Here is a 27615-nt window from a genome sequence, read left to right as displayed (position 1 = left end):
GCAGGCCCTGGGGGATGGGGTCCCCAGGGCCAGTAAATTAGAAAAAGAAGGGGGCCACACAGCCCTCCTTCTTAATAAAATAAATAAAAGACCGGCATCGCGCCGGAGGCCACGTCCCCTCCTTGCAGCACTCTGCAAACGCACCCCCTGGCCAGTTGCAAGTTGGGGAATTAATTCCCCTTCAATACTGAGGGTCCCTGAGGGCCAACTAGCCCAACAGGTATCTCCAGTATGCGCCAGGGAGCTGCGTTGCAGACAGGTGTTCTGAGGCCACGCCCCTTTTTACACCTCTAGGCAACGCAGCTCTGTGGCGCTTACTGGAGGTACCTAGTGGGCTAGTTTGACCCTAGGGACCCATAGGATTCAAGGGGACTTAATCTCTCAACTTAAAAAACGGCCACAGGGCGCGTTTACACAGTGGTGAAGGGAGGGGACGGGGCCTGAGGTGACGTGTGCAAACACACCCTGTGGCGCGTTTTAAGTTGGGGAAATAATTCCCTTTCAATCCTGAGGGACCCTGGGGGCCAACTAGCCCACCAGGTGCTTCCAGTAATCGCCACTGCTCTGCGTTGCAGAGAGGTGGTGCAGGCCGTGCCCCTTTTTACACCTCTCTGCAATGGCGCTTACTGGACGTACCTAGTGGACTATTTTTCCCTAGGGATCCTCAGAATTCAAGGGGACTTAATCTCCCAACTAATAACGGCCACAGGGCGTGTTTACACAGTGGGGAAGTGAGGGGACGGGGCCTAAGGTGACGTGTGCAAACACGCCCTGTGGTGCGTTTTAAGAGGTAGTTTTAATCCCCTGCCCTATTATATACTAGGGGCTTACAGAGGAGGTCATGCTGATCACAGGGGGACCCCAACGCATAGTGTTCCCTAGTGTATGTAGGTGTTTTCACTGTATTCTGAATGTCTTTTAATATAGCTCTGGCTCTAGGACTGGTTACTCCGACTCAGTTACCACCAGTATCCGTCTGAAAAAGTTGAGGGTACAGGATGATTTTACAACAAGGTTTCTTTCTGCTCTTCTGTTTGTTCTTTCTGCATGTTATCCTTCTTCCTGCACTTTTCTTCGTCTTTGAGGACATCTGTTGCTTCTTTCTGCATCTCTTTTTTTTTTCTGTCCGTTTTTTCTTCTTTCTTCACATGTCCTATCTCTGTAGGCATAGTTAGAAATTAGCATTTAAAAAACCTTAGAAATTCACTGAAAAAACCATAGGTTTCAGGCCCGTTATAGTTAGCTGGACTTTTCACTCGCACAAAACCATTGAAATTCCCCCGTTATAGTTAGTTCAGCTAACTATAACTCGCGCGCCCGCAATGCACTGCTGATGACGTCACATATTACATCACTCATGACATGGTCAGTGACATCACTCTTGACATCACTGATGACATCACTGATGACATCATCCTTGTGATAGAGTGGCAGACCTCCTCTCACCCTAATATAACCTTTGATACACACATTCAAAAATAGAAACTAAAATTTTCAAAACAATGGACATACCAATATCAGTTACAACAACCTATTCAGTAATTCTAAGATCCACATACACATCCACTCATTCACCAACAGTCCTACACAGTCACTCATACATGTACTCACTCATCATATGTACTCATACACCTATACATCCTGTTACACAATGCCACTCATCCATAGAGTTACTCACACACATAGTCACTCATGCTAATAAAGAATCAAACATCCATTTACTTGCATATACAGTTATACACACACCACCACACTTACTTCGACAGAAACTTACACATACTTAGTCTTTTAAACAGTCACTTATAGAAGCACATACTTATTCATACAGGAACTCTTTCAATCTCTCACTCTCACATATACTCACTTATATACACCAATAGTCACATATACTAGTTTAAAACATATGTAGTTACTCAAAAACACACTATTGAGACAGTCATTCACTCACTAACACACCCATGCACACACTCATCCACCCATACAGTCCTGCACACATGCTGTCTTCAACACATTCAAACAGTGAGTCACTCATTCATGCACCTATGCACTACGTAATACCCCCCACCGAACCATACAGACACTCGGACACTCCTACTGATACTCAAAAAACCAACTAATAACCTATATAGACACTCATGTAGCTACTCACCAACCCATGCAGCCACTTATACACAAAGTGAGAGACTGATACAGATATTTACATATTTAAACATTACTCACTAAGCCATGTATTCACTAAGATACACTTAATCAGTCAGTTATACAATCAATTTTTCAAAAACAAATCATCCATTTAGACACTTACATACCCATTTATTCTTCCATCGACCTTGAGATATACATATATTAAACATATGTAATTTTCAGAAAACCACACATTCACTGGATGATGTCATCAGTGATGTCATTTGAGATGTCATGAGTGATGTCATTGACCATGTCATGAGTGATGTAATATGTGACGTCATCAGCAGTGCATTGCGGGCGCGCGAGTTATAGTTAGCTGAACTAACTATAACGGGGGAATTTCAATGGTTTTGTACGAGTGAAAAGTCCAGCTAACTATAACGCCCCTGAAACCTATGGTTTTTTCACTGAATATATATATACACAAAACAATTGATAGACGGAATGCTGAGCAATGTCAAACACTCGCCTGCAATCAGAGATCTGGGCTTAACTGTATCATTGTTTGCTCAGCTGTCCATTCCAGTTTGGTCACAGCCATATGCAAATCAGTCTTGACCCCGCTCCCCATGGGAACGGTCCTGCCCCAACTGCCATGCCAGGTTCTCCCTGGACCGGAAACAAGCATTCTAGGACTGGTTATGGGGTATCACCTATCATCAGCCAGTATAGCTTGAATCCCAGTGCCATGGCGAGCACTGTACCCATGACTGGTCATACCCATCCCACTGGGGGTGACAAACGCAAAAAGAACAATTGATGGACGGAATGCTGAGCAATGGGCAACCTCCCCCCCCCCCTCCCCCCCCCAACCAGTCAGAGATCTGGTCCTAAATCCATTGTTGTTTGCTCACCACGTCGTTCCAGATTGGACTGAGTCATGTGCAAATCAGATATATTCGTAAAATGAAAAGGTCTTTGCTAATGCCAGACCTAAAAAATACTAGACTGTGATGTACGAATGCCTAATAAAAAGGAGCTCATATTTTTCCTTACAAGAAATATGCACGCTTAGGCTTGTTTACTCCTGATTTCGGCGTTTTTATGTTTTTTTCTAACTCATTTCAGTCTGAGAATTGGAAAGAACTTATTTAATAGTGGCTTTCAGCGCAGCTTGTAATGTATTAATTTACCTTTCCTTCTAAGATGCACTGCGCATTAGTTCTTATTGTCGGTTGGTACTTTTGAGCGTGATGCCCAATCAGTCATTAGTAGAACATTGTAGTGCCTTTATGTGGAATGGAACTCGCCAAATGTTTCTATTTATTTATTTACGGCGCTTTATATAGCGCAAACTTGACCCGAATCGGGTATCAGACGCTTTACATAGCACCAGTTGCATTACATGAGGACACATTCACCTTTGTTAGGCACAGGGAGATTAGGGGGCATATTATCAAGGACGGAGTTAAAAATTATCGCCACTTTAGCGGCAGAAAACTGCCGCTAAAGCGGCGATAATGGCCTTGATAATATGCTCTTGAGAATTCATATAGAAACCCAGGTTCCGGTGTGAACATGGGCTTCTATGGGAATTCTCCAGGGCGTATTATCAAGCAGATTATCGTCGGTTTAGCGGCAGTTTTCTGCCGCTAAACCGGCGATAATTTTAACGCCGTCCTTGATGATATGCCCCTTAGTGATTTGCCCAGACTCACAGGATGCCTAGACTCGAACCTAGGGGCATATCAACAAGGGCTTTATCTCTGCTTTTTTGGCTTTACAAGCCAAAAAAGGAGAGATAAAACTAGCGCCCTATCAACAACCGGGTGCTAACATGCAAATTTGCATGTTAGCACCCTTTTACTCTACGCTTCCCCTTGCATCTCTAATGAGATGCAAAGAGGGCGTTTCAGAGTAAAATAATAGGAGAAATGTCGCTAAGCGACATTTCTCCTATTATCAAGAATGTCGCTAACCCTGTTACAGACAAAAAAAGCAGCGCTAACCGTGGTTAACGCTGCTTTTTTACGTCTGGTATTTTTCTGACTTAGCCATGATATCCTATGGAAGGAGGATATCATGGCTAAGTTTGCCTGTCCCTATCAACAAGGTAACGTGAGATTATCGCTGGGTTTCCAGCGATAATCTCACGTTCGCCTGTTAGCGTGAGGATTTTTATTGCTATTGAGATAAGCGTTGCTAATAGCACGCTATCTCAGCGATAAAAATTCACGCTAGCCGGCGATAATTATCCTAGCGCTAAGTGCGCTTAGCGATAATTATCGCCGGTTGTTGTTGATATGCCCCCTAGTTCCCCAGAATGGAGGTCAACTCCTCTCCCCTCTATTGCAGTTAATCATTCAGTGCAGTATGATGCTGGAGGCCCAGCTTTTAAGGGAGAGGCATAGAGTGCTTCGTTGTTCCTCGTGTTTAGTCGGCGGTAGATGGCGTAAACATAGTGCCGTTTTATACCGCCATTTGCAGCTCTGACTAGCCTGTTAACCGTGTCATCGTCTGACAGTACAAAACAGTGGGCCCTGCCACCGATAACCCTCACTTTTAAATGTTATAAGTTAAATGGATTATGAACCGTGATCCGAATTTCAGCACAAGTTCGAGCAAAGGTATCCTCTTTGTGGAATGCATCTCAGTCGTTGAATCGACTTGCCCTTGGCTTTCGCTTTCGTTTCTGCGAATGAAACGGGCACTTGTGGCAGATGGCGGGGGCAGCGTGTAGTGTGAGTGTGTGAAAGACTGAGCTGAGGTCAGCTGACGCGCGTAGTCAGCACGGGGCTGGGAAATCCCTGTGACGCTTCGGGGGCGAAGCAGCAGTGGGACTTCCATGGGAGTTTCCCTTTTGAGGCTGTATAAAATTCAGGCTGGGATAGCCACCCCCTCACACAGCTCCTGCTGCCTTCGTCGAGGAGAGAAAATATCCCGTCCCCCAGGTCAGTGACTGCACGGTGCAGGTATTGATTCGAAATATTGCACTATGTACTCGAAGGCTTCGGGGGAGCCGATGTGTGGCTACTCTGTTCACAACGTATTTATTTAAGGTAAACCATGGATGCTAATTATATCAAGCCTGCTTAGGTGAGGCATCTGGATCCTTGAGATACATGGGTGTAGAACTCCCCAATGCATGGAAAGTAAGCGCACGGTATAAATACGTTATTAAGGCTAGATTGTGATCTCCGTCATTCTTAGTCGTCCGGCGTAGCCTGTTGGTGGTGGCTTCGCGGCCGCTGCATTGCTTGGCTGGCAGTAACTGAAAATGCGGCTACGCATTCAATGGCTAGTGTTGCATTTGAAACTACCATCCCGAAGTAAAAACTGCAGCGAGAGTAAGCGGGACTCGTCTCTTAAAAGGTGCAGCAAAAGTGGGACCCGAAAAACATGAACATGCACAACACTGTAACCTGTGCTCTCAAGTCTCCACCTACCTACCCTTTAATATCGGGACGTAAGGCATTCGTTCAAAAGACGTTACTGTCTAGGGAAACCCAGAACGTCTGGAAACCCAAGCTTAAACACTTACTCACAGGCCTAAAGGGCCCTGTTAGCAGTGCTCGGATCCGGCACTTATTTGAACCGGACCTTGGTCGGTCCCGAGTGCCTCCTACTGTGTCCCGGTGCAGCGTGCAAACCCCGGGACACGGGCGGCAATGCCCCCAGGCCGTCAGAGTGAACTCCAGCGTTAGCAGCGCGGCCTGATGCACCCCATGGGCAACCAGCAGCTCCATTTGCCCGACAAGACAAGATCGAAAAGGTTTTGTCTGCGTCTTTTATAGATGACCACTGACTGATACGTATTGTTGTAACGGGTTTGTGGCAATTTACTACATAGCATTATCTCATTGGATTGACATCTCCTAAAAGTGAAAGCATTTTAATGATGATAAGTGTTTATTGCTACCCAAATAAATTAATTTTTAACAGCATTAGTATGATGACATCTTGAGAAAAAAATCAAGGTTCTACATTTATGCCTTGCAGGTTATGTGCAGCTCTTTGATGCAGGTGCATGACTCACTGAGCTATTACAGCGGCACATTAACCACCAGAGTAGCCCTGACACTTGCTGGACAAACGTAGACCTTTGCAGGGAATGTAACTCCACTGTTCAAGTCGTGCTATATTGCATACAAGACTATCGCCCCTTCTTGACCTCGTGTGTCCAGACCTGTTTATTATTTTTTTCATCGTGTTGGAAATGATGTACATCTTATGTTACCCGTTTATTCCAGATGTGCATAAGTGTTTTTGTATGAATGTGAACGAATGTGAGGAATGTATCAGTGTAAGCAGATTTGTTAGTGTGGGGATCAATTATATTATATTGTATCTAATTTTTATGGTTGTTTATATGTTCACAAAACATTCTGTTTTTGTATCTATTTATAAAAATGACATTGAATGTATTGAAAGGAAATAAGATATACATGACCATAATAAACATGGCCTCAGAAATTTATGATGATGTAATGGTATAAATGTTTTGATGTTAATCATATTTTTTACACCCATACTAGATTGAATCGTTTGAAAAAGAAATATAGGTCGTAGGGGAGTATTCTCTGGTTAATTGTGGTCTGTTTAGTTCCCCTCTTACTCCCAGACCTCATTCGCACATTAGAGGAGAGGACGCCCCTTCTTGTACAATAACTGGCAGCATGTTGGCTGAAATTCTGTTGCAGAGTTGCCTCCGCAACAATTACGTTTTTTTATGTAATGAGAGACACTGCAAATAGTACACTTCTTGACCCTCAGTTTTTACTCCTTATTCGTGCTGTCCATTATTAGACTTCAAATAAAAAAATAAAGTATCCTCGGCCTCATTGGTAGTTTTGAGTATTTTTATAATTTATCGGCAACGCATTAGTTTAGTTAATTACAGCTTCGACACTGTTGAAAAATCTGACGAATTGTGTGGAACACTTTACTTTTTGTGGAAGTGGAATTATAAAAAAATCAAAAAAACAATGTATATGAAGTACAGGACAAAATTCATGCCTTGTCACGAGATATTATGTGGATCACTGAAGAAGCATCAGCATATATTATCTGCTAACTATCAGGCGCTTTAAACCTTTTGTTTATCGTGAACTGCTCACATTTTCTCCCATAAACCAGTACAAAGATTTATACATATACTCTCCGGTAAATACCGATTTTATTGTAATATGCAGTATAATTACCTATGCATACTAGACGATGGAACAAAGGGCAGTGGGGGACAAGCAAATGTGTATGCATACTAATATATTTGAGTGATTCTTCTTTTTTTTCCTTCCCAGGACAATTTTTCATTTTGTTCTCTTAGGTTGAAAAAAAAAACACCTGAAAATGTTGTCTCGGTTGTTCCGGCTTCATGGTCTTTTTGTTGCATCCCACCCCTGGGAGGTCATTGTGGGCACAGTGACTCTCACTATCTGTACCATGTCCATGAACATGTTCACAGGAAATGACCAGATCTGTGGCTGGAATTACGAGTGTCCAAAGTTGGAAGAAGTAAGAGTTAATTCAAATACATTGATCTTTTACCATATACTTAATGAAGGTGCATGCATCATGTGTGGCTCATGCTTTTTCCGAACGGTGATTTCAGAACCCATAATGCGTGGAAATTGTGTAAAATCTGTGATGTATTTGCCCTAATTCAGATTTTTTTTTTTAATTAATCAATTTTGTCCGATTCAAATCGTGTATATGTGTGGTTTGTGTGTGTATATATGTGTGTATATATATATATATATATATATATATATATATACATACATACAGAGAAACACATAAAATGTTATGGTCCAACTACTGTAAAATTCACATGTGGGGAAAAATACCTATGAAAACGCACAAAGTGAAATGTTTCCAAAACAAAACTTAACACACATTGAAAAAGCGAACAGGTCTGTCTTTGCAAGCTGCTGCTTTAGTTCATTTTTAATGTATTTTTTATTATTATTAAATCCATTTCCCCCAAATAGGAAAATAGAGAAACGTGCTGCCATATTATGGCAGTCTCGTACTTCAAATAAAATGACTGATTAAAGTAAGACTTCATATAAAAATGTCAGTATAAGAGTGGTGTGCTTGGTTGTAGTAAACTTGGATAATTTTATTTTTAATGCACATCACGGTAAAATAAGATTCTTATTATAGGACTTCTCCAACAAGTGGCTCGTGAGCTAATGGTAGCTCTCCAGTTGCCTGTGAATAGCTCTCCTGTGTGTAGAGCAGGCTCTTAAATTAGAAGCTGTTTGGTTGAATTAATGTATGTATACCAAAATTGATATGAAATGGGTGTATTTTCAGAGCCAATAATTTCCAAAATATATTTAAAGCTGATATTTGAATGATAAATCATGCAGCATTGGGAGACTTATTATCAATATTATTAGCTTGGTGCCATGGAGCATTGCATATGTGGCTGTTATGTATTACCCTTGTAGATGCATTCTAAATTGACCAAGCCTTTTTTACATCCCTGATGGCAGTCCTGCACTGAGGTGATCACGGTTGGTAATCTTGCTTATGGTGGCCACTAATGTAATCTTGTCTGATGTGTACAACACTGATCATATTAGTAGCTCGGTGTGACTTTCATTGAACATAAGTAGCTCTTGTCAGAGACCCCTGTTCTTACTGATGCCCTCAAAAGTACTGCTGTTTGTCTGTGGCAAGCGTTCATCTCTCTGAACCACCCTTCTGACTACAGAAGACCTCCACAGAGCTATGACAATTAACATCTAGTGTGATTTCTATAATACATTGGTATCCCTCTGCTGACACAGGAAAAAATATATCTCGTGTGACCATTCACTGACCATTGGGCTAAAAAAAATAACCATTTTGCTCCATTCTTTTCGGATTCACACACTAACACTTCTTGGGAGGGTTAGGCTTGCTTCCTTGCTCGTGGGTTCCGACGTGCAACAAAAACATCTTAGCCAGGTCATCTAGTTACGAAAGGTTTGTTCACCATCCATATAAATGCAGTCATGCTTAGAGACTTAGGGCCTGATTATCAAGGCAGTCGGACTTTCGGCCGACCGCCTTCCTATCGGGGATGGGACCACCCGACTAGCTGTCGGCGGTCCTGCCATAGGGATTACAATGCGACCGCCTTGAATGTGTATGTTTTGCATTGTGACATGTGCTGCGGGCTGCAAGCACACACTGCAGTACAAAAAATACACATTTTACATATCCCTGCAGTAAATGGCAGGCACCATGCCCAAGGCCGAGAGCAAGGGGAGAAGAGGGGCCCGCTAGGGGCCGCCAAAGCCCCTTTCCGCCTGCGTTTTCATGGCAGGTTAACCATCACGAAACGGCAGTCAGAAAGGGACATTGTAATCTCTATGGCGGTGCCTGAACAGGAACCGCCACTGTTGTAGGGATACAAGTCCCTATGACGGGCTCCTTGAGCCTGTCTGATCTGTGGCGGTCAGTCTCTCTGACCGCATACCATCCGCCCGCCATTGTGATGTGGCGGGCAGTCAATCGGTGTCCGATGGCAGTGGGACAGCCACTGACGTCCTGATGTTGGCGGCCGCACCGCCATCGTATTGATGCCCTAAGTAGCAGAAAGGAATGACATCGAGGTTAGATTAAGCCTCCCATTTATTGAAACCTGCACTTCAACGGAATTATGTCATTTCTGCTAAATTTGTCCAAAATTTCTTTTTTAGCAGTCAAGTCAACCAGACGAATGAAACAGTTTCACCTCTTCTCGACCAAATCGTGTGATGCCCTTAATGATACAAATATCAGTTATCACTTTAAATGTCATTTTTCGGTTTAATATTTGAAAATACTTTATTGCAAAGTAACATCGCAGTAGATCAGAAAAATTAACATTATATCCAAAAGTTGTTCTAGCTGTACAAAGTCTGTGTGTCTTAAAGTTTAATACATGTCTGTTTTTGTTTTCTCAAACAGGACGTGTTGAGTAGTGACATCATAATCCTGACTATCACAAGATGTATAGCAATCCTTTACATATACTTTCAGTTCCAGAATCTACGACAACTCGGATCAAAATATATTTTAGGTATTTTTTTTTTTGTCAAATGGTTATTTTACTATTCTTGGATTCATATAAAAAACGTTGAAATAAATGTTTAAGACAGTTATTAATCATTAATATTTGAAATGTAGAGTCTGTTAATGTATGTAAGTGTGTAACTCCACTGTCATTTGTTATTGCTTTAGGTATTGCTGGCCTTTTCACAATTTTTTCAAGCTTTGTCTTCAGCACAGTAGTTATTCACTTTCTTGACAAAGAATTGACAGGCCTGAAGTGAGTATTACACGCTTAAAATTCTTTCTTTGGTCCTCTTTGCAGAATATATATGTCGGTACTGTTGGAATAATGAAAATTAAAGTTGTGCTGTTCCTGAATGTTCTATAATTCAGCAATATACAAAGGACCTTCCTGTCCTGGCAGCAGTGGGTAGGTCCTTGACACATTGCATACTACGCTAACTATATGGGGAAGTTCCTCATATCTTGATCTGCCGGGGATTGATGAAGCAGTAGTATATCCCAATTAGGATAGAACCAGTACTACCAGCCATTAGACAGAGTAAGTCATGGTGGCTTAAATCCTAAACATTAATTCATTATTGTTTTCCATTCCACTTTAGTGTAGATAGTTTTTTCACTTTAGATCCTGACGAATCGCCTTTAGACTTGTAGAATTGCGAAGGAACATGTTGACCAACCACATGGAAGAGCGCCACACCTAAGACATTAACTTAGCATTGCGCCTTTCCTCTTTATTTAATTGGGGTAGGAGACACCACAATTAAAGTTATTTTTGCTGGTACTCCCAACCCTGTTTTAACTCGCATAAACATCACACACCACTTATTCATCTACTCTCACTAAATCTCTCACCCCCACAGTACCAAACGGCTATTTGGAAAAAGATCTCTACCAAAGTGCCTCTCATCGGGAGCCCGTCGGGCATTGCAGCGTCGGCCAGACGAGGAGCAGCCCGATGATGAAACATGACACCCAACTGGGTGTGTGAGGGCATTACATTCCAAAGAAATGGATTCCCATCTCTTTGACTCTATAGCCTACTGTCCTTTGTATATTTTTTAATTCCAGATCATTTAGGAACAGCACAACTTTAATTTTCATATTGCATTTGGGCAACTGTGCTGGACCTCATGAATAAAAGGCCTTTGTCCCTCTATTTGTGAATACCGTTGGAATAATACCTGCCCATCTTTATTTGGTTTTATTTGTGTATATAAATATAGATTTATGGCGCCTATAGCTCTTCTCCTTTGCACTCCTTTTATCTGTTGAAATTGGGCAATTCTATCTACAGATACTCAGTTGTGGCCAGTATGTTCATTATTTGTAGTCATTACACAGAAGATTTTAGAACGGACATTCTACACAATTTAAGAACCATGTCACTTAGGTACCGAACTTTGGAAGTCCTATATGCAAGAAGCGTATATTGTAACCAAAAGAACCTCTAATCTTCAAGTGATAAAGCCTGGTTGTAGTTCCTTGGGACCGAGTGTCCTAATCGAATGCTTTGAACCCTCATCCTTGAGGTGAGAGTTCACTATGTATGCATTGTGACACTCCTGTTCATTTTCAAAAGCTGTGGTGCCGTCTGATTGTTTCTTTACATGGGTCAGTGCACAAAGGCATTCATGAGTATGGGAAATAGTATTCCAGTAATACTACTTGTACTCTTAACTGCTAAATTAGCACAAATAGAACAACTGTACCTCCTTGGCACTTTTACTTTTTACATTCCAGGCCAGGTCACAAAGGCGTTTACGAGTATGTGAAGCAGTACTCTTGTAGTGCTACTGCATGTACTCTTTGTCTTTTTCAGGGCCAGTTCACAAAGGCGTTTAGGAATGCGTGAAGTAGTGCTTTTACAGTACTACTCCACGTGCTCCTAGTGCCTTTGAGAATCGTCCCCACAGTGTACAGATTCGCTGACTGTTCTCGTCGTGTTGAATGTTTAATGTCCTGCATTTCATGAACAGTCAGTTGCGTCTCAGGTAATACATTTAACACTATTGGTGATCATGGCATACTATTTATAGCTCAGTAAGTGGACTGCTGCAGTTTACCGTAAGCTTCCTACGATAGGTCTGCCCTTTGTCCTAGTTTGCTTTTCAGCACCGGGCTCAGGAAAGAGTTTATTGGCCCAGAGCCAGTGGGCAGTGAATGTGCCCAAAAATCAAATTGCCAGTCGGATCTGATTCTGAACCCTGACATCAAAATAGAGGTGGTACTGGTTGATAACTTGACAGTTTTAAATTCATGTGCATAGCCTGGCAGTGGAAGTTAGTAGACCCTCTTCTCGCAACCAGGGCGAAGTATTCAAATGGGGTCACTTGGGGGCGACGGTACACCGAGTCAGCGTTCTACATAATGCGCGGGCAGTGACCTCTACAGCTTTGTGATTTTAAGTGTCTTAAAACATGAAATACATGTTTTTTAGGTCATATGTCAAGTTTGTAATATGTACCATAAACGTGAATAAATCATAAAGTGCCATGGATGAGAGCAGCATTAGGTTGCCAATCCTGAAAGGCATTTTCACCAGGTGCCAGAAAGATCACATTTTGAATTAGTTTTGTACAGCATGCTTCCATTTTTTTGCTATTTTAAAAACAATCTATTCTGTTGCAAAATTGTTTAGTAGGTATTTTACCATAAATCTGGCCCACATGTTGGGTAGAATAATTTGCAGTACATATATATATTTTTTAAGCATCACATTTTCTTCTCATTTTGCAGTGAAGCGTTGCCCTTTTTCCTGCTATTAATTGACCTCTCCAGAGCCAGTGCATTGGCCAAATTTGCACTAAGTTCTAATTCGCAGGTATGTTAGTATTTATTTGCTTATGATTTTGAAAATAAATGTATTGCTTGGGGCATGATTATTTTGCACACAGTAAATAAATTCCAAGGTTTTAGCCCTTCTGGTTGTGCTGCTGAAGACCATTTTGCTTCCAAATATAGTCTGAAAGTTGTTTATGAAGCAAACTCTTTATCTAACGATAAAGTGAAGCTTTAGGTAGCGGAAGTTATTTGATGACCTGTTCTTGAAAACGTCCTTATATGTTCAAAGAATACAGTGTTATCTGAGTGTGATATAACTTGGCTTTTTTCCTTTAGGATGAAGTAAGAATCAACATTGCACGTGGTATGGCCATCCTTGGACCCACTTTCACTCTAGATGCACTTGTTGAATGCCTTGTTATTGGAGTCGGTACAATGTCTGGTAAGAAGACTTCTGTTTATACCAATCTTGTCTCGTGACCTTTTTTATATTGGTTGCATTCAGCCTGTACAAGTGGCCCTTCCTGTTAAACGCATTGCTGTTGAGTGTAATTTAGAAACCACAGCAAGCAAAGCACTTTCCAACAGCTGCTAAATAATACAAATGAAATCTAAATAGCCCTGTGCTTTGACCATTTTCTAAGCAAAAATTGCCCAGGGCTGTATGGCCATTCCACCACCTCTTTGCACAGGTATCACTGGCGTTTAAGAGTTTGGGGTAAAAATACTCCTGTAGTACCACTTCCGGTACTCCTAAATGTTTTTGTGAATAAACTACACTGTTTTTAAACTTTTTGTGATAAACACATTTGTATTGTTTTATGAGTATCGCAATAAATTACATCGTCAGTCCATGAAGTGCCCCACCCCGTGACAAATGCAAATAGCAAAATAGTCCCATCTTACAGTCTTGTACACTGAAGAAAATTAGAAGCATAGTAATGATACAGTTCATACCAGCCCAGTGTACCCGCCCGAGGCTTCAAGCGATTTACTCCAAATCGTTGCATGTTTGGTGGGAAATTCCTGCCTCATACACTGGCTTTTACTGTTGCGCACACCAGTCTACCCCCTTGGCGCCACAACACCAGTGCCGGGGCATTCCAGTCTGCGGCAATCTCTTTTAGCTACTAAAAATGTGGTACTCAGTAAAGTCTTCTCAGCACGGGGTCCCCCCCACGTCTACGTCCACCCCTAGTAGATTAAATAATCAGAAAGTTCCAATGTCCGTCTCAACACCTCCGAAAGTGCTGCCACCACCACCTCCCAGTAGCGTGCTATAGCGGGGCAAGTCCATACCATGTGGTAAATCTGCTGGCTCATGGGAGCATCAATAGCATGCAGGAGTGGCCATGAGACATGCAGGGGCAAGCTAGGAAGGGGTGAGATAAGCACAATGTTAATAGTATGTTTGTACCAAGCGTAGCCTGGGTGAGATTGTGAGAACCCTGGGAGCCATCAGTGCATTACGCCAATCGTCGTCCCCCAAAGGCCCTATCCATTCCTGCCACCGGGATCGGAGGTCATCTAACGTCACAGAGACATTAAGGATCAGGGTACAATAAATCTGGGACACCCCACCCATGCCATGGACCTACATTATAATTTTAGCTTCCATGCGGCTGAATTCTGAGATGGAGGGATGTTTGTCCTTAAGGCATGGCGCAGCTGCAGGAACCTGTTGAACTGCGTTTTGGTCAAAGCATACGTCTGTTGGAGGTCTTGAAAAGAAAAGAGAGCAAATGTGTACCTGCCCAAAAAACCCCTGTTAGTGTGATGCCGATGGGGTCCCAGTGCGCAAATCCCTCCAATGCCGCCACCTCCCCCCAACCATGTGCCGTGCCACAGGGGGTTTTGTTGAGTAAGTTTCGCCCACCATCCCGTATGTTTCTAGGCCGCCCTCCATTCTGTAAACAATAGGCGAGCCACTTCAGGCATCGTGTTAGGTATGACTGCACCATAGAGCAGCTCCATAATTCGCAAACGAGAAGCACCGCGTGGCGAGCTCTAGTTCGTAGGCCAAGTCCGACCAACCCCCAGCAAGCCAGTTATTAGCTACCAAAAGGTGCGAGGCCAGGTAGTACAACTACAGATTAACCATGCCCAGCCCCCCTTCGTAGGGAGCTTGTTGACAAACCAGGAAGGCCAGACAGGCTCTAGTACGTTGCCAACAGTCTTGCCGACCCTACGTGCAGTCAAGGGTGCACACTGCTCAGCCCATGTGCAACCAAGAGCATAGGACGCTAGCTGAAGATAAACTGGGCCCAGTGTTCACCCCACCATCCCACTGAGGGTCGTGGGGGAAGAGGAGGACGGCAGGGGCCCTATGCAGTAAGTCCAAAGGGACCTATAGGGCCCCTATGTATGCAGGGCCTGCCCACTAGTCAGTCACACCCCCGTCATGGGGGGGTGCAGGTGTCAAAGATTGTCCCCAAATCCTAGTCCCATCCTCCACACCAATCCTAGTCCCATCCTCCTCACCACAGGCCCCTAAATCCAGCACAGGACCACAGGCTGGCCCCACTGGCCTCTGCAGCTGCAAGATGAAGAGTACGAGGCACCGGAAAGGGTGGGTGTCCCACACCAGGCACTGGGCAGGAAAAGTAGGGCACACAGACCCAATCCAGGCCTTCCTCCAGCCCTCCACCTCGCTCACTAGCGTCAGAATGGCCCCACACCCAGTATCCACAGCTTGGGCAATCGAAACTCCGGTCAGACCCGGCGGCAGGGTGCTGCCAGGTACACCACGCATGAGCAGGCCCCAGGATGCACTGGCCTTGCAGCGCAACTCGTATCGCAGGATGAAGGCTCCCCCAGCAGTCAGGCAGCTTCCAGTTGGGTCAACGCAGCAGATTCTTCGAGGCACCAAACCTCGGCTACACCGGCGCAGGGTCTCCATCAGCCACAAGAAGCCGGTCCGGTTGCTCACGCATCCGAATCCTCTTCCGGTCCCTCAAAGCGCATTTACCAGGATAAAGGCGATGGGGAGGCGTCGCCCACCACACTCCCCGCAGGGCCTATAATGGCAGGGGAGGTTGGGGACAGGTTGTTCACTGCTCGGATTGGGGAGGGGAAGGGGGGGGGAGAGTGTTCCAGAAGTCCAGGCCCCACACTACGCCTCCATGTTGAGTGCTCCCCAGGAGACACCCGCATGAGCCCCACAGTCTCTTGCTCCGGAGCTGGCAAGACCCGAGGGCCTCTGTGGGTATACTACTGGCCTAAAAAGTCGCATATCATCGACGTGGATGACAGCAGATGACGGAGGGGTCCGGAGCACTTTTAGAGTGCGACCGCCCTCTTGACACCCTAAGCCATACCTCCCGTTTTAAAATTGTTAAGCAGTGCCCAGCTCCATTTGAAAAAATAATTTGGCCAAGTTTTGCAAATGACAGAGCTGCTACTAGTTTATCACGATTTATAAAGTTGTTTATTGTGAACTTACCAAAAGATCAAAAATTCTCATTAGTAAGTATATAGGAGTTAAACAGATTTATTTTGTTTTTACAGTCTGCCTTCTAGATCTTAGCTAGGCCTTTTTTGTAGCTTGAGGTTAAACATACTTCTGAATTACAACACTCTCAAACAAGGAAAACGTTTACAAATTTTGAAGCCTTGTTTTTCAAACAGTGTTGATTTCACATACTATACTTGAAAGAGTTGAAAACCTACACATTTTAAGCTTGTTCATGTATGCACATGGGTTTACATAGTGGTAACGTCGTAGTGGTGCAATGCAATGATGTACCTTACTGCAGCTTTCCTGTTTCTGACTTCTGTGATCATTCATAGTTTTGAAATTAAAAATCTTTAAACTTTTTTTCTCTATAAGTAACTTTGCATTTCATTCCCGTGCAGGAGTGAGACAGCTCGAAATCATGTGTTGCTTTGGCTGCATGTCAGTCCTGGCCAATTACTTTGTTTTCATGACCTTCTTCCCAGCTTGTGTGTCCTTGGTTTTGGAGGTAAGATATATGTGGGTTTTTTCTATTAGAAATCAGATGAGTGTTTTATTTTATAGTCCCTACAGCAATATAACTTTGTAATATTTGTTTCTGTTTTATTTGCGAATACGCTAAAATTGAATTCTAGTTGTCACCTGCACTCTTTTATTATTAAGTGTATTGTTTAAAACCACCTGCTGCATCAGTGGTTGTAATTGAACGTCATAGGGACACTGCAGTTTTTAATTCACTGTGCATGTTGGGACCGAAATAAAAGGTAATTTTGTAAATGCCATTTCTTTTACCGAAAACAATTTAGTGTAACTTTAACATCATCTGTCATAGGTTTTTCTTTGGTATAATTCTTGTTTTTTTGCAGCATTCCCTTCCCATTTCCTGAAATACATACAGGTTCAGATTGAATCTTGAAAAATGTAATCCTAGCAAGGGATACGAAAAGAAATGTGTGTAGAGCGTGGCTAGCTAGCTGTTTCTAGCATTGGTAAATGGAACAGGCTCCATGAGCATCAGACACACCATTATGGAGCGGAGTCTTCCCATTGGTGATTACCTATATGCTTTAACACTGTGGGCTGTGGGGGTATATTTCGGATGACTGGGAACCTGCGGGCAGCCAGAGTGTTCAATATTAAAAGCTGCCTGAAGGGAACTTGTTCTTATTGTTCCATTAGGAATTTGGATATCTAGGACTTGTATCTAGGAGTGGCCATTTTACTCTTTCCAGTCCTGCCTGTCTCAGTTTGTGAGCATGTCTTTCAACCATGGCAGGGCAAACTTGTATGAGTATAGGTTGCAGGTTTTGGTTTATAATGGATCTCTCATTCTAAATATGTGTGCTGTAGGCTGTGTACCCATACTGTAAAAGAAAGTTTTTTAATATCCGGGTTCCTCTCGTTTGTACACTGTGACATTTTTACAGAGATGATCTTCTGAGCTTTATTGCTTTAGAAGCAGGGGAAGTAAAGTACTTTCATCATTGCTTAAAACTAGGCACTCTTATGACCAAGCACAGTGAAACAGCTGCAGCACCTCTTTCATTAGCCTATCCGCGTGGCATTGACAAAATATAAACTACTCGTGTGTATTTGCCATATATTTACTATAAAGGCAATTGTTTGCTAAATTGCACAAGCATTAGTTTCATCTCCTCGTTGTGGTATTAAAGAGAACAATAAGCCAGTTTCTACCACGTAGCTTTTTCAAATTAGCTTCCATATTTTAGAAGGTCGTGGAACACAACACATCAGTGTATTCAAGAAACTTTAAAAATCTCTGGAGGAAAGAATTTTTTACTGTAAAGACAGTCGGCGCAAAAAAAATCTTCGCTGACTAGCCCTTTTTAGGACTTTGTGCCAACAGTCTGAAAAGGAACCTATTAATGAAGTACTTATCTCTATGTATGCCCCTGCTTCTAGGATGCCTTACTGTTCATACCAAGTGCTAGGTTTGTAAATTACGACATAATTTCCTTTCACATATAAATCTTCGCTCTCTCCTCCGTGTACCACCCCCTATCATTTACCGTCACTTGTGTTCTTCAACAGATTGAGCTATGACATCTCGAGGTTGTAGCCCCTGTAGGTTAACAAAAGGTACTATTAAAAATCATAGCAAACATTTAACGATGCCTTCACAACCTTTTGAGTCATCCCTACTGCGGTTTATATTTTCAGTACCCATGCAACTTCATATGGCATCCAGGTGTGTGCCACCTATGTGTTCAGATGTAAAGAACTGCACATTGGTGACGTAGTTTACATGCACTTAGTTGTAAATCTTTGTAGCCAAACCATTTTTATAGTGGTTGAAGCTTCCAGGCACTCGAACCTAAAAAACGCTTTTGAGATCAACACTAGAGCCTGACATGCTAGGGTAACCCATTGACAGGGACATACAACCTCCTAGAAGAAGATGCAGTGCTTTGGTCACTTTCGGATCCCCTTCCCTTATACCTCACAAATGGCTAACATTGGCACACACGATCTCCCTGCCCCCAGTGCCCATGACCATTAGTACCCCTATGTGCATGATCATTAACCCCAACTTCATCGCGCGTGACTGCACCATCTAATATTTGCCCAGTTTTCCGTTGGTAGAAACCCTATCCCAACCATGTGCTTTGCCCCCACTTCCTTCATGCATATTAGAACCTTCTGTTCTTTCTTAAAAATGCACTCCTAACTGGACCCATGCCCCAGCCTCTTTACCCCTAGCTCTAGGAGTAGGGTTTCTGTTGCGACTTTATAGACCAGGGTCACCAACATTTCTCTCAGCCAGACACTTACGCCGTTTACCTCCTGCAAATCTCTACTCCATTGACACTTCTATGATTTGGCACAGTTATCTGTGTGTCCTGGTCTGTTGGTCGTCTACACTCGCTTACCCTCCTCCAGCTCCACACTCCCTCTTCCCTTTAAGGAAGCCCACAACAAACCTAGGCCCAACATTAATGCTTCTCCTGTCTCAATGCTGATGATCAGACCCACTGTATAAGCAGCCTTCGAAAACCTACCTTCTTCAAAGATTCCTGAAATGTCCTGTTACACAAATGGATCACTGGTTGTCACGGCTACATTTGCAGCATTCTTGAAAAGTCTTGTCGAGTTTTCTCAGTTTATAGCTAAAAGAGATCCCTGCATAAAACTCCTATCCTGTTACATATGATTATTATTTTCTGCTTTTATGATGCTCTTTCCACCATGTTTAACCAGGAATATCTCTGCACTCTTTGGTTATATTTCCACACTTGTGCAGTGTAGGGATGCTTCAGGGATCTAACCCCTTGAATAGAAAAACATTTAAATATGTAATAATTAATATAAAAGTTACATGCATTTGTTGTTTCCTGACCATGCTCAAGTGGGTGTAAACTAGGAAAACAGTGCACAACATGTCTGTCCTTTATGCGCTCCATGTGCTTTGCCACAATTGCAACTTTTGTAACAAAGCTGGATTGTCTTTGCTCACATACCTTTCTTTCCTTCAGTGTTATGTGACACATATTGCTAGCTATCTCCTAATTGTTTATATCAATTTTACACTATGTTTTGCAGTAATCTTTTTTTTTTTTATTGAATTTTTGTTATGCAGCTATCCAGGGAAAGCCGTGAAGGCCGTCCTATCTGGCAGCTGAGTCAATTTGCCCGCGTTCTTGAGGAAGAAGAGGACAACAAACCAAACCCAGTCACTCAAAGGGTCAAAATGATTATGGTGAGAAGATGGACAAGGCATAGAGATATGTAACACTGTCACATAGTGCTCATTTCACATATGCTGCTCATCCATGTTTCATGGAGATGGGGTAGTGCCTAAAGTTTAGGAGACCAACACACATTACGTTTTGAGTAGTTTTTTTCATGTCCGCCTATTGTTTGTTTTATTTGAGTAATTAAGCACTATGAACCTGTGCCCATAGAGCCGCTCAAAGGTTTACTCGTGATATGTTCTTGTATAGCACCTGAAAGGGCAAAGACTACATGAACAGCAAAGGTGACTTTCTAAAAGGGATCTCAGGAAAGTGTTGGAATATTTCACGTTTGAGCATTGTTCCACATTAGAACGTCTGTTGCTTCTCCCCATGCTATATTCAGAAGCATATTGATGGCTTTTGTGTATACTGCGACAGAATTAACTGTCCACTCAAGTGGTTAACGGAAGACCCACCTTTGCAGTGTTTATTTAGGGCTGTCTTGTGATTCAGCAGAAGGGATTAAAATCGGCAAATCTGCAACGTTTTACTGATCACCAGCTGAGTTTGTAAGAGTAAATAATAGGTGTGCATGCTAAATAAAGTATCTCACAAAAAAGTAGAGAACTTTGAAAATATAATTTAAAGGTAGAAGTGTAGGCTGGCTCTGCAAATGTGCCAGTTCTTTGAAAGCAGCGCTTCTTAAACTTTTTACATCTGTGGACCCCACTGGATCATTACTGGAAGCAATGGAACCTCCCCTAAATAATTTCTACAACGTGAAACTAAAAAAAAAAAAAACTAACACAAAGTCCACATCAAACAAATCATAAAATATTTTTTTAATATACAAATTTAATGGGAAGGTTGGAACTTTTCAGACTGTGCTTTTATTTTTTAAAAGAAAAGTGATCTACTAGGCTATTGCATATTGCTTTGTCTTTTATGCTCATTTTGCAACCTCTGTTTTTTTTGGCAGCGCATACTAGTGCTTCAATAGGGCTGCCAATCGTCCTCATGGTTTGACATTCTTGCGTAGCTCCAACGAATCAACTGGAGGCTAAAAATCAAGTTTCACATCCCTTCATAGTTAGAGCTCTTTAAAATTCTTCAGTTGGGCATTTAAAAAAAAAAATTATATGTACTTTATTGATCTAATATTATGTATTTTTGAACCCTGTCACAGGCCACCAGGGGTCTGCGGAGCACAGGCTAAGAATTGCTGTACTAAAGTGTTCCGGTTTTAATTGTTGGGAACTTTCCTTAAGACAGCAAGAGTGAGGCTTCCTGGTGTGCTCCCATGGCTGACCCCTCCCCATTAATCAGACACTGCCTTTTACAAAATTAATCTCTCTTGGAAAAATTATTAATTTTCCTTGTTATTCCCGTGTCATTCTGTGCATTACATTGCCAGTAATGTAAACGCTGTAAATTATGGCTTTCATTTTATTTCTCATAATAAGGAACAGTACAGTCTTGGATCCCTTACCTGTGTATGCTTTGGGCTATAATTTTAATTATATTGAAACCTGAATATGTATTTTTAACCACCTTTATGATATCATTAGAGTTAATTTAGAGTTCCTACTGTTTCAGAATAGCTAACGCACTGACCATTCATGTCCCACATTTAAGGTTTTTAACTGTGTCTTTCTCTTTTTCAAGTCTTTAGGCTTGGTTCTTGTTCATGCACACAATCGCTGGATTACAGAACCCTCCTCTCAAAACGGCACAGTTGATCCTAAAATGCTCATGGAACTAGATGAAACTGTGCCCAAAAGAATTGAACCTAATGTACCCCTCTGGCAATTTTATCTTTCTAGGTAAGCTGATATTTGTTGCTACAGACTGTTAAACTACTGTGTTTTTAAGAACACATGGTTGGTGCTGTGTGTTTTCCATTAATCAATATAAGGGGACCGCACAGGAAAGATTTGTTGGTTATATATACATTTAATGAGTCAAACATGTTACTCTCAAATTTCTAATGGTCTAATTGAGCAACCAATACATTTCCTGGCTTACCATCTTGTTAGCTAGTGATACTAGGGCACAAGAATGTGTATCTTCTCCTTTGAGTGCGTGTTAGAGCTTAAGGGTAGTTTAATTACAAACCGTTTTTAAATGTTCTCTTCCGGACCCTTGTTCACGTGTGCACATGCATGCCTTCTCAAAGCTGTCACCATTGTCTAAATTGATACTTGTATAGCGCACTACTCACCCGCAAGGGTCTCAAGGCGCTTGTACGAATACCGCTGTGGAACCCATCCTGGCTTTCCCTGTGAGGTGTCCACTCCTGGGCACCCCCAAGGTGGAGGCCAGGCATCCTTAGCGTTGTGGGGGCCGTTGTGGAGATTAAGCAAGCTATTACCCAGAGTTGCAGAGTGGGACTCCATGATTGGAATAGGCACCGAGGCGAGAATTGTCAGGTCCGTGGAATTTTGAGTCAGAAGACCCGCCGAGGCGGGGAATTGAACCCTGGTCCCGGGCCAGACCTCTGCATCAGAGTCTGCCGCTCTAACCATTGAGCCACACTTCTCCACATAGATATCCTTGTTGAGCTATTTCTACAAAGGCAGTCGCATGCAAAGTTTTCCTAATGTTTGGATATATGTTCTATCATAATAATTGCTTATAAGTGTGTGTATAATTATGAGCTGTGCAGTAATGTGGTGTAAACGGAAGTACATGCTTAATGTATCCATTATGCTTCTGTAGAATGGTGAGCATGGACGTTGAACAAGTCATCACTCTTGGATTAGCTCTTCTTCTTGCTGTTAAGTACATCTTCTTCGAACAGACGGAGACTGAATCCACACTTTCGTTGATGAATCCTATGAGCTCTCACACAGCTGTGCGGAAGAAGGCCCCAGAGTCCTGCTGCATGAAACGGCCGAAATGTCAACAGAATAATGCATCTACTGTTTCAGGGGCTAATCTGGCTTCCGATGAAGGAAGAGGTGATTGCTTCCTTTGAAAGAGTTTAAAGCAAACCTTATTCAATGGCTATTGTTTTAGGTTCATTGTGTGCTCCATTTCCTCCTGAGCACTGAGCTGTAGGTTTGATTGTTATTTGCCATAGTCTTATCTAAATCGGAAAGAAAAGTAATTGTAGAAAATGTGCCCATAGGAGTGCTATGGCAATGCATGATTGATAAGTCAAACTGTGGACAGAAATGGGACTTTCTGAAACTACTCTTATGACACAAGATTTTATTCCCAGTACTCTTCTTGTATTGACACAGTGTTGTCTCAACAGGTGAAGTCATAAAGCCTTTACCTATTGTGAATCCTGCCAAGGCCAAGTTTGTGGTTGGTGAGGTTAATGAACTAGAACCATCAGAGAATTCCAAAAAGCAGTTTCAACCCGAATTGCCAAGTGAGCCACGGTCTATCGAAGATTGTGTCCAAATACTGCGGAATCCACAGGTATGACAGCTTGGTACATTCTTTGAGGAGATGGAAAACAGTGTTATTTTATTAAGCTATGGTAAACCACATTACGATTGTTTATAGAGGCCCATTGCCTTATAGAGGTACTTGCCTAGTGGGTGAATGCAAAAGTGTCTATCATTTTGTTCTTGAATTATTGTGAACTTTAAATTTGGGTATGGGATGAGGAGTTGGGTTCATAAACATTCCAGGTTACAGTGTACTCTGCATTTGCCAGCAATACACTTCAGTAAACGTGGCAGTTTCAATGTGCATTATTGCAATATCTACAGTGAAAAAACAAAACATTTCCCAGAAACCTTTGATTGACATGAAGTAAAGCAAATCTTGTTCTGCAAAGAACCAAAGGGACAATTACATGCTTTTTATGTGCATAAATTAGACTTGCTTTTGGAGAAGTCTAAATCTCCATGTAAGACTGATTCAAAAATTGGGATTTGCTTTCAGAGGTGTTATGGAAATTTTGGTATCCATGCAGTTTTTCCACATTCATACATTGACGGTAAAATAATATTTGTCTAGGAGCCAGGTAGGAAAATGTGCTGCAAATGAGGTGATAATCTACACGCAGTTATAACTTTGTGAGTATTCATAAGCCATTTTAGTGCCTTCTCTATGCTTATCTGCATTTCCACACTTGCAAATAAATGATTCAGTCGTAAGTGTGGGAAAGTACACTATTATTTCCAGTTTTCCTTTCACACTAGGTACTTTGGAAGAGAAGGCTACATGGGAAACTATTCTCCATTAAATCAAAAAGGAAAACTTTATAAATTTAAGTTTTCTAATTGTTTAATATTCCACTTGAGCATTTTTCACCGTATACATACTCTGCAAATTTTGAATTCGGAATAACGTACACTAAATGTTTTGAAAGGAATGAGTTTCTTTGCATGCCAATGATATGTACTATTGGTAGTTTTGTAGATGAGGCTAACCGTTCGGAATATTTATGTAGAGACCTACCCCTTGCATCCAGAGGTTTAAGGGTGTTTCCATGACTGTCCATTCATTTTATCATGTATGTATTTGGTAACAAAGTCTCTGCCTGACATTGTCGTTAACGTAAAATATGAAACCGCAGTTAAAGCAAATGGCTTTATCTAGTAGCACATATTTCCATCTATGTCTTAACATTTGCCCCTGGGCTCAGCAATTCTGCTTACCTAACAGAAAGGAAAATAGGGTCACTTTGACGTTTTTTGCATAGTTTCCACTGTACACAATTTGTGACTGGTCTTCTAGGAATTTAAGCTGGAAAGTGCAACTAATAAAATGATTAATATTTTTTCCATACAGGAAGGTGCAAAGTTCCTAAGTGATGCTGAGGTTATTAAACTTGTGCAAGCAAAATACATACCTGGCTATAAACTGGAAAGTTCAATGGAATCTCCTGAACGTGGTGTGTCCATACGCAGGAAAATGTTGTCCCCGATGCTTGCAGAACCTACAGCTCTCCAGCATCTTCCATACAAGAACTATGATTATTCTCTGGTGAGTTTGTGACCTGCAATATAATCTGAGGTTTATGGCATACCATAGCTGTGAATATAGATAGTCATTTTGTAACCTTGGACATGGGCATCATAGCATTTGTGCTATATTTGTGTTCACATGTACTAGGCTTTGGAGTATCAGTTTAATATACACAAGGCCAAGTTAAACTGTCAGTAGCTCACTGCTTTTCATCACTTAACATACTTCTAGTGGTGAGCCCGTGATAAAATCAGGGCACCGCTCTTACCCGCAAAGCACCAACACTTACCAGTTTAGGCAACACTGCAACCATTCATCCTGCCAACCACATGCATACACTCAGGCCATAGCTGGCAAGGTTTCCGATTGCTGTGTGAGATATTTTCATCGCTTCAGTGTAAGTATGAGTGACATTTCCACGATTATGAGTAACGCTTTCTCGTGAGCAAAAGTAAGCAATGAAGACTAGGGAAAATACAAATATTTGAAATTACTCCCCATTGAGCAACAAAAAACTCTAAGAATATCTTAAAACTACTGTAAAGCACCAGAAATGGAAGGACACTAACGGGACACAAATTGTGTGACTGCACTGCTCATCAACCGAGGGCAGACAGGCATCCTAGCTGCTCAGAAGATCTCAGCCACACTACGAGTATTGTGCGATATTGATATTGAGTACACCAGGTTGACTGGTGATGGCAGTTGCTCGAGCAATCGTCACTGGAGGAAGCAACATGATGTTGTTTAACACCACCTGAGAGAGCCCTGTGATTACTTTGCTGTGTCTGTCCCTGCCCGAGAAACTACATCTCACCAGCCAGTTAACTCATTTGCTGTAGTTTCAGTAAGTTGTTTTAGTTAGGGGGTGGGTGCTCTGGTTTCTGGCTGGCATGGGAATAGCTGCCAGGTTCTCAGTTTGCTCATGTGTGGCATTTATAGGCTTTCAGGGTATTTATTTCACTGCCTTATGTTTGACACTTTGTAACAAATTTAACAAGTTTTAAGATATTCTAGTTTTTTGTTGCTCAATGGGGAGTAATTTCAAATATTTGTATTTTTCCCTCTTCTTCATTGCTTAATTTTGCTCGCGAGAAAGCGTCTCATAATCGTTGAAATGTCACTCATAATTGCACTGAAGCGATGAAAATGTCACATATAGCAATCTGAAACCTTGGCAGCTATGTAAATTGTAGCAGTAACAGCTAGAGCTCAGCCAGCTCTCAAGCCTGCTTGGACGGGGTGAAGGGCGCGGTGCCGCACCAACTTTCTCAATCACAGACTAAATGGTGTATTAGCAGCCAGCGCTCCATGCAACTTACAGCTGAGGAGGCGCTTTATGCGTGACTGTGCATTTCAGTGTGGTGATACGGACCACCACACTGAAATGCATTAGTCGAACGCCCGTTGCGTGGTACTTGGCAGGGCTGTCAGGCTTGCATCGAAATAGACAAAGCAACTGTGCACACTTGTACCATTTCCGGCAAAGAACTCCTTGCAAATTCCAATTTGCAGCAAAAATTGAACATGTTCACACAGACCTACAGAGGCACACTAGTGGTAGTAACACACATTATCAATACCAGCAGAGAACAAGCATTTTGTTTTGAAGCTAATCTAGTTCACCATGTAACGGAAAGGAATTACCAGTGATGATTAGTACAGCATAGCATTATTCCAGAGGGGGAACATTTCTTTGAAATGTATGGGCATCCATGCTAAGCATGTTTACAGAATAACCGCCTTTATTTTGGAAGTAAACTAGAGGAAAAAACTCCCTCCATGATGCTATCTAAAAATAGATAATTCTTCTTGATAAATAACTACACTGCAGATAGCTATCGAGTGCTTCCCTTCCGAATCCAAAAGCTCCAAGGAAGCTAGTTTTTGGCGAGGAATTACCACCTTTTAGCTTCAAAGCAACAGTTTGGAACAGTGTCATTATATATAATCAGTGCAACTTTAGACTCTACTTTAAGAAAGGTATTAAAAGAGACAAGGTGTGTTTCAGTGGAGGTTGGTTGTGGAATTTCCCTGTACCATCTACAACTGCATAGGAAGTTGGTATTCACCTTTGTTGCATGTTGGGCTCGAGTCTAGCGTTGCTATTATCTCACATATTTTGCATGTGCCATTTTCAGGTATTGGGAGCTTGCTGTGAGAACGTGATTGGCTTCATGCCCATCCCAGTTGGTGTTGCGGGTCCCCTAATCCTAGATAGCAAAGAATTTCAAGTGCCTATGGCAACAACTGAAGGATGCCTAGTGGCAAGCACAAACCGTGGCTGCAGAGCAATAGCGGTAAGTGGTTTGGTGGGCCAATCCTTACTTGGTTTTCTAAAATATATCCACTTTTTTAATGGGTGCCCAGATGATATATGTCAGTGTGGCTTTGTTTTAGTCTTTGATTTATTTATTATCAAGTTCTCCATTCCCGGTATGTTGAAATAATACTGCTATGTGACTTTACCAACAACTATCAAAGGTACAAATGGCTGGAAAAGGACTGTTTCCTCCCACATGTTATCCTCTTCCAACGCTGCATTTGCAAACTGAATGTATTGGTGTCGCATACTTG

The 27615-nt window shown here is 42.2% G+C and overlaps 1 protein-coding gene across 1 annotated transcript in view; it reads left to right on the top strand.

Moving 5' to 3' along the window:
* The window catches only part of HMGCR (3-hydroxy-3-methylglutaryl-CoA reductase), a 79641-nt gene that overhangs the window by 22601 nt on the left and 29425 nt on the right, over window positions 1-27615 (top strand). Inside the window, exons 2-13 of the mRNA XM_085632302.1 lie at window positions 7428-7641; window positions 10072-10183; window positions 10345-10432; window positions 12916-13000; window positions 13297-13402; window positions 16816-16922; window positions 20013-20132; window positions 21775-21932; window positions 22828-23069; window positions 23369-23538; window positions 24862-25056; window positions 27180-27338. Coding sequence (XP_085488428.1) covers window positions 7477-7641; window positions 10072-10183; window positions 10345-10432; window positions 12916-13000; window positions 13297-13402; window positions 16816-16922; window positions 20013-20132; window positions 21775-21932; window positions 22828-23069; window positions 23369-23538; window positions 24862-25056; window positions 27180-27338 — 1707 coding nt within the window. The 5' untranslated portion in view covers window positions 7428-7476. The remainder of the gene's footprint in view (window positions 1-7427; window positions 7642-10071; window positions 10184-10344; window positions 10433-12915; window positions 13001-13296; window positions 13403-16815; window positions 16923-20012; window positions 20133-21774; window positions 21933-22827; window positions 23070-23368; window positions 23539-24861; window positions 25057-27179; window positions 27339-27615) is intronic.

The sequence above is a fragment of the Triturus cristatus genome, chromosome 2_1, assembly GCF_964204655.1.
Source record: "Triturus cristatus chromosome 2_1, aTriCri1.1, whole genome shotgun sequence".
In the NCBI taxonomy this organism is placed as follows: domain Eukaryota; kingdom Metazoa; phylum Chordata; class Amphibia; order Caudata; family Salamandridae; genus Triturus; species Triturus cristatus.
The sequence above is the reverse complement of the archived record's forward strand: the minus strand, read 5'-3'. Positions and strand labels throughout refer to the sequence as shown.